Source organism: Crocodylus siamensis, chromosome 1 (genome assembly GCF_052110815.1).
Source record: "Crocodylus siamensis isolate JL-2025a chromosome 1, ASM5211081v1, whole genome shotgun sequence".
NCBI classification, from domain to species: Eukaryota; Metazoa; Chordata; order Crocodylia; family Crocodylidae; genus Crocodylus; species Crocodylus siamensis.
Window position 1 is genome coordinate 304,170,799 of NC_143395.1, and position 14,914 is coordinate 304,185,712.

Here is a 14,914-nt window from a genome sequence, read left to right on the forward strand (position 1 = left end):
ACAAAGGCACACCCTTGGGAGTGGGAAAATCGTGGGTTCTAATCCCTGCTGCCAAGATCTTATTTATTTATTTTTTAATCAATGACAGTCTAATACAAAATATATAAAAAGTTTGGGCAGCAAAAATAGGAACCTAAGATCCTCTCTTTACTGGACTTTGTTTTAAAAGCCCTTGGTATTATAGAAACACCAGACAAAGCAAGCACAAAGCAAGAGGCTATAAAAATCTATTTTAAAAAAATGTTACCTTGCTGTCAAGATTCTTCATAGTTAACAAATCAAGAGTCTTAAGGGAATGGCCTGTTGGTGAAATAAAATAGAGGCAGACATGGATACGAGTATCATGATAGCTGTACAAGGAGCGTTTAATTTTCAGTTCTTCCTGGAGGTAGGCCTCAAATTGTGCATCTATGTAATCCACTATGGGCTGGTAGCTGAAAAAAAAATAAAAATGAAATCATAGCAACTAAAGATTAGTTTTTCTTAGGCACAGTTGAACTGAAAAGGAATTCACATTATATTGGTTTTACATGCTATTGTGAATTCACATGAAATCGTTCTGTATATATATTTAAATATGAATGACACATGGAAGGCTAAAGTAGTCATGTATTAGAACAAAACATTAAATGTAGGGATAAAAGTTACCAAATCACAGTTTATGAAAAACTACTCATAGCACAGTAAAGGTAACAGTTTTTCTAACTGCCACTGGTGATAAAAGGTAGGGTACATCAGTAGCAATCTACCAAAATTGAAATGGCATGATTTCAATGGAAACCGTGAAATTGGCATGTCCCCTGTGAAAGACACATGAAAACATGCAAAAAAAAGCCAGCAAGGCAGGAAAAGAGAGATCTGCAAACAGAAAAACAGCAGGAAGCCCTGGTGTCCTAAAGCACAGGGAGGAGATCCTCTGAGATTGGTGTCAACCTCTGATTGGCCAAGGGGCCCCAGAAGTCCCACCCCTCCCCAGATATTGACAGATGGCCATCTCTGTCAATCTCTGGGGAAGGATGGAACTTCTGGGGCCTCTCAGCTGGAGGCGTGGAGGGTGGCTGCTGCGCTCCACATGGCTAATGCAACTTAGTTCTTAAATAAATTATTATTTAGATTGAAGGTGAAAGACAAAATTTGATGAAAATCAGTTCAATAGTTATGAAAGTTAAACAAACCAAACTGATGGAAAAGATCAAAACCAAAGTGCTATCTTTTTAATACTGTATCTTCTAACTAGGATCTCAAACTAAGTATTCAGCAATTTAAAAATCCAGATAAGGTTGTTTTTGTTGGAATCTACAATGCAAATTAAATTGTAAGAAAAATTAAGTTTGTACACTAGGGGCCAGATCCTACTCCAAGTATTAGGTGCCTAAACAGGTTCCTACTGCACCCTGCTCCCTGAAAACTGTTAAAATACCCACTATGTTTTGTAACATGCCACCACCTTAGCCTTTAAACTCAAGCAGAGTGAAATAATGACCACACTGATTAGGTTTGGCATAAAATTAGGCCCCGTATGTGGTGGTATAATTTGGTATCTGTATGAGTATTTAAAAAATTCCCCCCAAAAAACAGAAATTAATTACTATATTTTATTGATATAGTTTGTGAAAGACTATATTATAAAAGTCATGAACATGAGCACATTCAGACATGTGTACACGTGTGTTTCCCCTGGGACAAACAGCAGCAGCATATCGTTGTGCTGCTGCTACTTGTCCCCAGGAAACACCACTGCATGTGCGCTCTGGTGCATGGCAAGTTGCCCCAAGTGGAATAGGGGAGGCTGGGGTCAGCCACCTGCCCTTGTCCCAGCAGCCTTTCCTGGGGTTTTTGGGCTCCAAAGGTGGTGATCCAGGCATGAGGAGCCTAGCTGGCAGCTGCAGTATGGCTCTAGCCAGCCAGACTCTGGCTTTGGGCAGCACATGTTGCCACCACATGCGCCACCCAGCTTTTTTCTGCCATGGGTTTTTTTGACACTGGGCTCTCCCAGTGTCAAAAAAAACCTGTAATGCTGCAAATTAGCGGCATGGCAAATGCCTGTATGTCTAGCACATATGGTCTGTGATGCACAAACTGCATATGCACACTTGTTCGGATGCACCCAAGGGGCAGAGTTAAAGTTGATTTCTCAAATGACTTCCTTAGCAAAAAGGAAACATATGCCACCAGTTGTGTAGAAAAAAAAGTGTATTAAACAAATACCTGAAATATATACATAGTTTAATAAAAAATATGGCACACATGTCTAAGCTGGAAAGTTACCTTGCAGTTTATACCAAAACCATTTTTTAATCATCAAACTCTTATCAAAAAAGACAAACTCACCTATCTTCTTTGTTAATCTGATCACCAAATCCCACTGTATTCACAATGGTTAATTTCAACCGAACATTGCTTTCATGGAGATCATAGGTTTGAGCTTTAAGTCTTACATTCGGTTGAAAATGATTGGCTACACGGTCATCAAAATGAGTGTTAAACAAAGTATCTATCAAGGTTGATTTTCCAATTCCGGTCTCCCCTAAAATTGAGAGAGAGAAATAAAAGGAAAAGTGTTCATTTGCGTATATTGGTACAAAGCATAAATATTTTTCTAGCTATTACTCCCCTAAAGGAAGTTAAAGAAAAGTTATAAGTAAGTCCGGTTCTCTGAACATCCATGTCTGAATTCCTATTTTTGATTCTTTGAAGCACCAACAAATGTATTTTGTACAAAGAACAACTACCAGTGCCTCTTAGTACCATTCTAGGCAGTACCATCTACCACCATCTAGAGCAGGGCTGTCCAAATGGCAGCTCATGAGCCACATACAGCCTGCAAATGTTTAAATCAGATCATGCAAAGCCAGAACTTCCGTGACGGGGCAAGCAGTAGTGATGTTAACCTCTGCACCTGCTAGAGGCTTTGTCTCGATAGGGCTAGAACCCAGGGCTTAAAACCACTCGCCCGCCATAGAATTTCCAGGTAGAGATCCCCATTGGGGGTGCATTGGGGCAGAATGAGCAGCACCAGCATTAACCCCATCGGTGCTGGTCATTCCACTGCTAAATTTCCAGGTTGAGATCTCTAACTTTCAGAGATAGGACAAGCAGTGGTACTGTGATCAGCACAGGGGGTTAACACAGCTGTCTCTTGCCTCAATGCCACAGGTGGGTCATCCATCCCACCCCCCCAAATAAGCTAGACAGGCCTGCTCTAAAACATTCCCTTCAATTTCTGGACAAGTAGAGCTCAAATGAAACGACCACTCAAAGACAATAAAGAATCTGTATGACTTATGCTAATTAATACTTCCAAGGACAAAAAAAACTAGAGTGATACAGAAGTTCCTTTCCTGTCTCACATCAGCATCTTGAGTTCCCAAAAACAGATTTCAGTCTTACAGACAAAGAAAAAGGTTGTTTGGCAAAGTAAAATTTCTATGTAGGTCTGATAGGGCAGTTTAGGACATAACTACACAAAGTCAGCAAAGTACAGGATAAAAAAAAAAAAATGGGTGAGTACTTAACCATAAAAAAAAAACTTAAGTCATTGTTAAACCACAACTATCCTATTTCATTATTTTTACACACATTTTTAAGTCAACTGTTCCATGCAGGGAGGGAGAAAGTATAATCTACCACTATACCAGCTAAAACAGGCAGAAAATAAGGGACAATTAAGGGATGGGATAGATTATCTAATAATCTTGGTCAGTGCAATATTAGCCTTAAGGAAGATACAAGCCCTGTTTACAGGACATCATTACCTTAAAAAGCTGCATGTCTGGCTGTGCAGACACAGAATTCAAAGTGCTGTTCTGCAAAGATAATGCATTAAAACAGCAAACAAATATGTGTAAGATTGTTTCAAGATCTCCTGTTGTCAAAGGTGACAGTATCTTGTGGCCTACAGAGGTAAAACTCTTAACCTTTTTTAGGCTCAAGACACCCCTCAGAAAACACCAACACCTAGTTTTCACCTGTTTTGACTACCGAAAAATAATACAGCTATTCTTCTGTTGCAAAGAACCCAGAAAGACCACAACAGGTCAGAATGTTTTTGACTCTATGGATTCCTGTTTGACATCTCTGGGTTGCCCTTGTCAATTATGTTTGCACCTTTAACAGTACTAACATTATCTGGTTTTCTGCAGTACCCTTGAAAGGATCTCAAAGCACCTCAGGGTGCTGTGATACCTTGGTTGAGAATAACTGCCACAGACAAAGGGCTCAAATTTTAAAGAATTTTCAAAGCCACCTCTGAATCAATGCTTAAGACCTTCTCACCATAATTTCTCATGCTACCTTTGACAGCACAACACATTATGCAAAAACAACTCAAGCATGATTGTGTAAAGAGAAGGAGGAATTATGATTAATTAATTATTAATCCTAAAGTAGAAAAAGCCTTAGGACTTTATTTGGATTAATATTGCAGTCACTTTCTAATAGAGGCTAATTAAAATTAAAATAAAATACTCCCTCAGTACCAGGAGATAGCATATGGTTAAAACCTTAATGATTACTTCTATGAATAGTAAAAATAAATGTATATTACTTACCAATACAAAGAATGTTGAAGCAGAAGCCTTGGTTGATGGATTTGTTAACCAGTTGATCTGGTGAACTATCAAAACCAACATGGCCAGTCAAAGATAAAGATCGACAGCTCTCCTTTAGCTACAGAAAAACAATTTTGATAAATTTAAGAAAATATGTTGCAAAATAATTGGCTGTGGTAATCAAATAGAACTGTTAGCAAACTACAACTTGTCCTTTAGAAGTGGAAAACAGTTCAAGGAAGCATTAACAGTTGGCAAAATCTAGAGTTGAACAAGAATAAAAAGTGTCAATCCATTTATTAAATGTTAGTGTAGCCAGATAACCTACCAACAAAATCTCTTAAGTGAACAGAACCACTCACATGCTTAAAGCCAAGCACATTCTTTGCACAATCGGGACATAAGCAGCAAACACACTGTGGCAGGAGTATCAGCTTATTTGCACTAGATGTGCACTGATATATCTGTCGAATATCAGATCAGCACTGATATAAAGAAAATTGGTTGCATCAGAAATCAGCCTCATGGGGCCAATAGTTTGGCCAATAAATGCCCGTGCATGTGCGCAGCAGCAGCACAGCACACAGGCGGCAAGGAGCACGGCCCGGCAGCTTGGAGAGCTGGGTGCAGCTGGTAAGTCTGTTGTGGTAGAAGGGAGGGGGCGCAAATCAACATTCCCCGCAGTGAGGAAGTAGGGCAGGGGCTGGGGCAGGTATTGCGGCAGGGTGCAGTACAGAGCCGCAGGTCATCCAGGGGGCACAGGGCAGGGCTCCTGCTGCTGTGCACACCTCGGGAGGGCATGGGGAGGAGGATACCCCCAGATCTGCATGGGGGGAGGAGAGTGGGCTGCAGCTGTGGGCTGGGGCTGCGCCAGGCTCTTCCAAGCACATGGGGGAGGAATGGGGGTTTAGGTCGGGGTAGCGCTGGGAGGGGGGATTATGGCAAACTTTGGGATGGCTGTAGCCTCCCCCATAGCACCCCTCCTAGCACCACCGCCACCCACCCCATACCCAGCCCAGCCCAGCCCCCACCGGAAAGAGTCCAGCACCACCCCACAGCAGCCTCCCTGCCCCATGCAGATCTGGGGGGGCACATGCACCCCACCATGTCCTCCTGGGGTGTGCCCAGCAACAGGAACTCCCTCCCATAGCCCTGCAATGAGCTGTAGCTCTGTTCTGCGCCCTGCCACAGCCCCACTCCATCCCTCACCAGAGGCCTTGATCTGCCCCCCCCACACCGCTTCCCTGCCCCGTCCCTTTCCACCACAACAGATATACCAGCTGCATGTAGCTGCACTGGAAATCAGATCAGTATTGACCAATATGCTTCCTTAAAAATCGGCTATTGGCCCCAAAAATCTCCATTGGTTTACCACTAATTTGCACCCCACTCGCCCTCAGGCCAGATTCTGACTGCATGGCTCCTTGCCCAGTTGGGCTCAGTCCCATCTCCAGAGGCAGGACAAGTGGCAGCAGTGGTGCTCTGTTGGCTCAGGGAACTGCAGGGGTTAATGCAGCCATAGCCCTCCCTACCCCCAAATTCCTAGCCCTTCCACAACCGGATCCAGCCAGAAGGCTGCAAGTTTTGCACTCCCAATACCAGGCTAATCGAAATGGAAGCCTGTGAATAAAGGATGGCCGCAACTGATTTAACCTTTAAAGGGGAAGGCCACAACAAAGCAGAAGGAACAGCAAGATACAAAATAAAGCTGGCAGTCAAGCACCAAAGCCCTTTAAAATTCCCAGTGAACTGATAAGGTGGTAGAGACCACTTGATCGGCCCCTGCCACTATCGGTGACTGGCAGCAACAGCAGAGGGGGCTGCCTGCAAACCAGTCCCTGCAAGGCTCCATGACAGGACAAGCCAGCTGCTCTCCTTCCATCCCACCCTCTTACTTGAACAGAGCAGAAGGGAGACCAGAACACTGCAGGCATACACAGATGGAGAAAATATTATTTGTGGGGGCTGAGTGCATGTTTCAGCATGAGAACTACAATTCTCATCATGTTCTGTGCAGTGTGACACATGCACGGTTAGCCTCTTCTTCCTTAGGTTCATGGAACTGACTACACATGGGGCGCTGGCCATGATGAACACAAAAGTAGCACCCTGGTGCTGCTGCTGTAATTAGTTTGGGGGGCCTAAGCTCCCACAAGCCCCAGCCTTCCATTGCCTATAGGGTAGTGGGGAGTGGAGAGACCTTTCCAGTCATTAAACATGTCACAGTAGTAAAAGCAAAGCTTCCTGCAACACAGCTGCTGCTATTTGAAACAGTAACTTTTTTGCCATTTTGGGGGCAGATCAGCCATTTTTTAATGTGACAAAAGGGCATGAATTTGTGAAAAATATCAGACATGGCACAACAGATGGTAACATCTGCCTTAGCCCTACAAGGCTGTCTGTTGTCCCATGTGAAAGATGGTAGGAATCTCAGTATATAACTAGGGGTGCACCGATAAAAAAAAATTTTGGCCAATAGCGATGGCCAATTATTAACCAAACATATCAGCTGATACCGATCCGATACCCGATATGCAGCCCAGCAGCTTGTAGAGCAGCTCCCTGCCAGTAAGTCTGTGGGGGGAAAGGGCATGGGGAAAGGAAGGGGCATGGGGGATGCAAATTGAGGCCCCCACAGTGAGGGAGAGAACAGACACTGCCCAGGCAGGGCAGCCCCCAGGGGAGATGTGGGGGGCATGTGCCCCTCCCAAATTTGTGCACAGGACAAGGGCAGGCTCAGGGCCAGGAGCTATGCTGGCCTCTTCCTGGCAAGGGGCTGGGCCAGGGCTGCCCTTGGGGTGGGTGGTGGTGGCACTGGGAGGGGTAGCTACAGAGAGGCTACAGGGAGCTACGGGGAATTTTGGGGTAGCCACCTCTCCCAGCACCGCTGCTGCCACCCACCCTGTCCCCGCCTGCCCCAAATGCACCCAGCCCCCACTGCTGGGAAGAGGCTGGCACAGCCCCTAGCCCTCAGCCCACAGCAGGTAGCCCACCTTTGCCCCGCGCACAAATCCAGGGAGGCACATGCCCCCCATGCCTCACCTGGGGCTGCGCATAGTGGCAGGGAGCCGCATACCCTCCCCACCCCCCAAGCCTCCTGGACAAGCTTCTCATGGCACCCCCTGCTCCCGGTGGGGTCACATTCACTGCCCCAGCTGGGCAGTGCCAGTGCCTGCCTGGCCCCAATCACTCCCTTAACATGGGGGCCTCTATCTGCTCCCCCCCACATCCCTTTCCCCCCATAGACTTACTGGCTGGACATTGCTCTCCAAGCTGCTGGGCTGCATTCCTGGCCACGTGTATGCTGCAGCTGTGTGCACGTACGCGTCATTTATCAGTAACATTACCAGCCAAAAAAAGCCAATTGCCAAAATGATTTTAAAAATTTCCTTTTATCAGTGTTGATGTAATATGGACCAATATATTGGTACACTTCAATGTATAATTGTCTGTGAAAACATGTTATGACAAATTACATCAACTGACATCCTTCCGGCAGTCTCTGCAGAGGCCAATAACTGACAGACAAGCAGTAGTAGGTAACCATCAGTCCTTACAGATCATGGGGTATTCATGAGGTAACCACGCACACATACACCCAGGCAGGAGTAGGAAGGCATGGAGGCTGCCCAGAGTTTCTATCCTCCTTTAGACCATTGAGACAGCATCCAAAGGCCAGACTGAGTCCAGACATTCAGTGCCCTGATGGCTGTAGTTTTATGCATGCATCCAGGAATCGAACCCAAGTTTCCCATGTAAAAGACAAAGATTCTATCACTGAACTGTAACAGCAGGTTAAACAGTCAGTAAACGATCAAGTAACTGTTAGAGAGACAATCTATCCATGTCAGGATTAAAACCCATTAGCAAAGCAATGTGATATATATTGCCGATACAGCTCTATTTACAGTGCATGCCCCATGTAAAAAGAGAGGGTTAATGTTCATAGCTGTTGACTGGAACCTACCACTTAAAAAATCCAAACTATAAATTTAGCTTCCAAGTTTGTTAGTAAATACAATATAACTTTTTCTTCCAGTGTTATATTGTTTCTGTAACACTGAAAATTAGACAAAAACAAAATCACTGTGAAACAGATAGTGTCAATGAGAAATAGTAAATATATGCAGTAACAGGAAGCCTCATTATGCTTAAGTTCCTAAATATAAACATATTTTTCTACACACAAAATCCTGATTATGGCTGAAGTCCATATCAAAAGGCCAACTTGGTTCATTTCTTTGTGTTCTTGACGCTCTGCCAAAGAGGCTACTTGTGACTGTTTTGATCAGGAAACTGCATCACTCAACCTCTGCCAGAGATATTTATAACAATTTTCAAGATTTCCAAGATTTATGTGAGTTCTTAAAACAAGAAGCAAACCGAAGGATGTCACTAATAGGTAAAAGCAACTTAATACATTTTCTAATCTTTCAGCTCATAAAACTCGTGAATAAAAGTAAGATGAGAGTTTCTATAATATTTATAAATCCACAAAAAGTACAACTAGAGGTGCACCGATACATTGGTCCCATACTGGATTAGCATGGACATAAAGGAAAATTGACTGCACCAGCAATGGGCTTTTTTTGGCCTATGTGACCGATAATGTTGCCAATAAATGCCCCATGCATGCATGCAGCTGCAGCACAGAACTCAAGCAGCCAGGAGCACAGCCCAGCAGCGCGGTAAGTTTGTTGTGAGGGAAGGGAGCAGGGAAGGAAAGAGTGGGGCAGATCAAGGCCCCTGCAGTGAGGAAGGGAGTGGGGGAGGGGAAGGGGCAGGCACTGCATAACTAGAGCAGGGCATGGAACGAAGCTGCAAGCGGCTCATCCAGGGGGTATAGGGAGGGGGGCGGCTCCTGCTGCTGGACACACCCTGGGAGGGCATGGGGGGGGTGCCCCCATATCTGCATGGGGCAAGGGCAGCCTGCCACTGTGGGTTGGGGCCAGGGCAGTGCCAGGCTCTTCCCAGTGGGGGGCTGCGACAGGGCTGTGCTTGCGGAGGGAAGCAGGGATGCTGGGAGAGAAGTTTGGGGGTCTATGGTGAATTTTGGGGGGGACTACCACACCCCCCCATCACCCCTTCCCAGCACCACTGCCACTCACCATGTGCAGCCCCAGCCCAGCCCCCCCCCACCAGGAAAAGCCTGGCACCACCCTGACCCCAGCCCACAGTGGCAGATTGCCCTCGCTCCGCCATGTCCTCCCAGGGTACATGCAGCGGCAGGAGCCACCCCCCTGCCTAGATGAGCTGCTTGTGGCTCTGTCCCCCACTCTGCCTCAGCTGTGCAGTGCCTGCTCCAGCCCTGCTGCCTCCTCCCTCACCATGGGGGCCTTGATCTGCCCCCCCCCCGCCTTCACAACAGACTTACCAGATGGACGCCACTCTCCATGCTGCCTGGCTGCATATCAGAATCAAATCAGTATTAGCCTATATGGCTCATTAAAATTCAGCCATCTGTATCAGCCCAAAAATTCTCTATTGGTGTACCTTGAAATTCATGTCTGAATCAAAATATGAAAGTTTGAGCAACTTACATGATAGGTTATCCAACTAACACATGGATAGATTTCATTAAAGTAGTTGTACTCATGGGTAAGCTTTTCATCAGCATCTTCATTTTACAAAATATGCATTATAGCACAGAGGGATCACTTGATATCTATAAACTTGAAGGGAAGAACTGGAAGAGCCAGGAAATGAAATTGGGTCCTCCAAGTTCTACTCTGGCATTTCAGATGCAATGTTATCCTTTCTTCTACTTTCTGAGGCCCCTGGGACCCTCTCTGCATGTTATAACTATGCCACAATTAACACATTAATAAGCTGATTATGAGACCAGTCTAGCTCAGTTGGTTAGTGTGTGTGCTGATAACATCACGGTCACACATTTGATCCTCAACTAAACTAGATGATCTCTTTAGGTCTCCTCCAGCCTTGCTCCTGTGTAAGTACTCAGAGGGTGTGTCTACATGAGATGTTTATTGCAAAGTAATCCACCCTTATTAGGCTGGAGTAAACTAATTAACTCCACAGCAGGACAGGTACTATCCTGCTGTGAAGTATTTTACTCTGCAGCAGTGCATATGTAGACACTGATGGGGCTGGATGGGGCACAAAGGTGCTTCAGTGTGGGGGCTGCCTGTCAGCTAGCTCCAGACTGAAGTACCCTCATGCCTCAGCCAGCCCCTCCACATCAGGTTGAGCCACATCAGAGTAGCCTTGGGCTGGCAGGCTGGCCCCCAGAGCCCCCTGCCAGCCAAGGCTGCTCCAAACCGGCTCAATGTGCATGTCCTGGGTGCACATTTAAACAATGCACCTGGGAGCAACAAACTCTGTAGCAATAAGCTCCAGAGTTTCTTGCTATGCATTAATTGCATGTGTAGATACACCCAGATAGTCCCAGGTCTGGAACCTACCACTGCCCATCTACAGGATTGGTCTGGGGACAGCACTACAGTGGCATTATTTGAATCAAAGGAATTTTACGCCTCAGCCCAGAAAATCTGGCCTGGCAGGAGGGATCATGTTTGGTATGGGGCATAAAAATACACCGATCCCAGTCACACCATTGTTTTAATGCCTGCCAAGGGGCTAACAGACAAAGAATTAAGCACCACAATGGAAAACCAACTAAATGTGGTCTCACATAATGAGGTACTAAGGCCCCTGGCACCTGTTAAAATTATCACTTACTGGATCTGATCCCAAATCTCAACAATCACACATCCTGCCAAACCAGAAGTGCATAGCAAGATACATGATGGTTGAGACTGGGGGCCTATCCTAATAATGCAACTGCTGGCAGCCCCTCCAAGGCTGCCTGACACAGGGGATCAAAGGCTCCTGAAGCGGAAGCCCCTACCCCCATCAAGGGGTTTAAACCCTGCACCCCTCTGCCAGGAACTTTCAATATCCCCTCATTATATATGGAACTTCTTTATGTCTGGTTTGTCATTTTATAGCACCTTAAATTGGGCGTCCATGTGGCACCACTGTCTTACAACAGGATTTACACCATAAATTTTGCCATAAATGTAATGTGGACTAGATCCCTAAGAAAGCAAAAATGCAATCCTTGGAGGTATGAAAATGGAAATAAAACAGAGAAGACTGGTATTGCCATTGTGTACATCACTGGTGGTTAACCTGTGGCACACATATCACAAGTGACATGGCACACGGCAGACAGCATGACATGCAGAGGGGACAGGCAGTACACTGACAGATAAAGCAGGAAGCAGAAAGCAAAGTAGCAGATCGGCCAGGGGAAGGAGTTTTGAGTGCAACTCAGGGAGGTAGCAAAGCTAATTTGTGGCACTCCTTCCAAAAAAGATTGGCCCCCACTGGTGTATATCATGAGAAAATCCACAGCAAATACTGTGTCCAGTTCTAGTGTCCACATGTGTAAAAGAATCCTAAGGACTTGGAAACCATTCAGTGAAAAGTTACAAGCATGATTCAAACTCTGGAAATATGCCTTATAGCAAGAGACTAAAGCAACTCAATCTACTTAACCTTCATCAGAAGTTTTCTGGTAGTAGTAACCTTTCATTTAGCAGAAAAAGGCATACCAAGCACCAATATCTAGAAGATGAAACCTCATAAATTAAGATGAGAACTGAGATACAAATTTTAAGCAGTTTGAGCAACTTCCCAAGATATGTAGTTTATTCCTGTCACTTGAATCAAGACTAGGATATTTCTATACTGTGGCAGGTAGGTAGGTAGGGTCGGAAGGGACCTGAGCAGATCATCAAGTCTGACCCCCTGCCTTGGCAGGAAAGAATGCTGGGGTCAAACAACCCTGGGTAGGTGATTATCTAGCCTCCTTTTGAAGACCCCCGGGGTAGGAGTGAGCACTACTACACTTGGAAATTGGTTCCAGATCCTAGCCGCCCTGACAGTGAAGTAGCGCCTCCTGACACCTAGCCTGAATCTACCCTCTGTCAACCTATGGCCGTTATTGCTCGTTACTCCCGGTAGTGCTTGGGGAAACAGGGACTCTCCCATAGCCTGCTGGTCCCCCTTGGCCAGTTTGTAGACGGCCACCAGATCCCCTCTCAGCCTTCTCTTGTGGAGGCTGAACAGGTTAAGGTCCTGTAGCCTCCACTCGTAGGGCCTGCCTTGCTGCCCCCGATCATGCGAGTGGCCATCCTCTGGACCACATCCCGCCTGGAGTGCGGCACCCAGAACTGGACACAGTACTCCAACTGCAGCCTGACCAGTGTCATATAGAGGGGGAAGGATCATCTCCTTGGACCTGTTTACGACGCATCTGTGAATGCATGACTAGATGCGGTTAGCCTTCCTGACCACGTCCCCACATTGGCGGCCCATGTTCATTTTGGAATCAATGACACCAAGATCCTTTTCTGCCTCTGTGCTGACTAGAAGGGAGATCCCCAGCCTGTAGGTATGCTGCTGGTTCTTCCTCCCCAAGTACCTTGCACTCATCAGTATTGAATCCCATCCTGTTCTTATCCACCCACCCCTGCAATCTGTCTAGATCTAGTTGCAGCCTGTCCCTCTCCTCCAGTGGCCCACTTCTTCCCACATTTTAGTATCATCCGCCAATTTGAACAAGGTGCTTTTCACCCTCTCGTCCAAGTTGCTGATGAAGATGTTGAACAGTGCGGGCCCGAGGACCAAGCCCTGGTGGACCCCACTGCTCACATCCCTCCAGGTCGAAAAAAACCCATCCACCACCGCTCTCTGGGTGCGGCCCTCCAGCCAGTTGGCGACCCATTTGACTGTGGAGGTGTTGGCACCACAGTCCCACAGTTTTTTAATGAGAATGGGGTGAGAGACAGTGTTGAAGGCCTTCCTAAAGTCCAGAAAGGCTATTCCTACCATTGATACCCGCGTCCAAGAATTTTGTGACTTGGTCACAGAAGGCCACCAGCTTGGTCTGACAGGACCTGCCTCAAATGAACCCATGTTGGCTGCCCCTAAGCGTGATCTCCCCTGCTGGTCCCTCACAGATGTACTTCTGGATAATTTTCTCAAAAGAGCTTCCCCAGGACCCAGGTAAGACTAATGGGCCTGTAGTTTCCTGGGTCCTCATTCCTCCCTTTTTTGAAAATGGGGACCACACTGGTCCTTTTCTAACCCTCCAGCACCTCACCAGAGCACCAGGAGTGCTTATAAAGCTGTGCCAGGGGTCCCACAATGACCTCTGCTAATTCCCTCAGCACTCTGGCAGCCAAGTACTCAATTTTTATGAGAAAGCAGAAGTGCCTACACGTGCAATTAATGTGCAGCAATAAACTCTGGGACACATCATGCCAGAGCTTACTGCTCCCAGGGACCACAGCACGTTGAACAGGATTGGAGCAGCCCCAGCTGGCAGGGGGGCCGAGGGCCAGCCTGGAGCTGCTCCAACCTGGCTTAACGTGTTGCAGAGGGGCTGGCTGGGGCATGAGGCAGCTTCAGTGCAGGAGCAGCCAGCAGGGTCCAAAGGAATTGTGCAGGATCAGTTTGCGAGACAAACCAGACCCACAGACCAGCCCTGCATTTCAGTTTGTTTCCTGGAGCGGCCAGACTAGGTGCCATGTGCAGCTCAGTCCTGTTCCAGCCACTCCAGGGATGCTCTGTACAACCCCATAGATTTCATAGATTTTAGGGTCGGAAGGGACCTATTAGATCAGGGGTGGGCAAAATGAGGCCCAGGGGCTGGATGTGGCCCATCAGGCCATTCTATCCGGCCCGCAGGGCCCCTACAAAATTTAGAAAATTAATATTTATCTGCCCTGGGCTGCCTGTCACACAGCCCTCAATGGCTTGCCCAGTAAGCAGCCCTCTGCCCAAAATAATTGCCCACCCTTGTATTAGATCATTGAGTTCAACCCCCGATCCTGGGCAAGAAAGGGTGCTGAGATCAGATGACGCCAGCCAGGTGTCTGTCCAATCTCCTTTTACATACCTCTAAGGAAGGGGACAGCACCACCTCCCTTGGAAGCTTATTCCACATTTTGGCAACTCTCACTGTAAAGAATTTTTTCCTGATGTCCAATCTGAATTTGCTCTCTTCCAGTTTGTGGCCATTATTTCTAGTTATCCCGACAGGTGCCCTGGTGAACACTGTATCCCCTATTTCTTGCTGGCCCCCTCAATGAGTTTGTAGGTGGCCATGAGATCACCTCTCGGCCTCCTCTTATGGAGGCTGAAGAGGTTCAGGTCTCCCAACCGGCCGACATTTTTTTCTGTAGGCCTCTGGATTTTCTCCCTGCTATCTAGTGTGTTTACCTCCCCGCATAGTTTGGTGTTGTCAGCAAACTTGGACAGGGTCCTTTCTACTCCCTCATCCAAGTCACTAATGAAGATATTGAATAGAACCGATCCCAGGACCCAAGAATTTT

The 14,914-nt window shown here is 46.6% G+C and overlaps 1 protein-coding gene across 2 annotated transcripts in view; it reads right to left on the reverse strand.

The window, feature by feature from the left end:
* SEPTIN10 (septin 10) overlaps nt 1–14,914 on the reverse strand; it is a 56,118-nt gene that overhangs the window by 29,691 nt on the left and 11,513 nt on the right. For both annotated transcript variants that reach the window (XM_090021478.1, XM_090021485.1), the window contains exons 2-4: nt 4,551–4,668; nt 2,332–2,527; nt 248–434 (exon numbers count right to left, since the gene is read on the reverse strand). In XM_090021478.1, the coding sequence (XP_089877604.1) occupies nt 248–434; nt 2,332–2,527; nt 4,551–4,668 (501 nt within the window). The remainder of the gene's footprint in view (nt 1–247; nt 435–2,331; nt 2,528–4,550; nt 4,669–14,914) is intronic.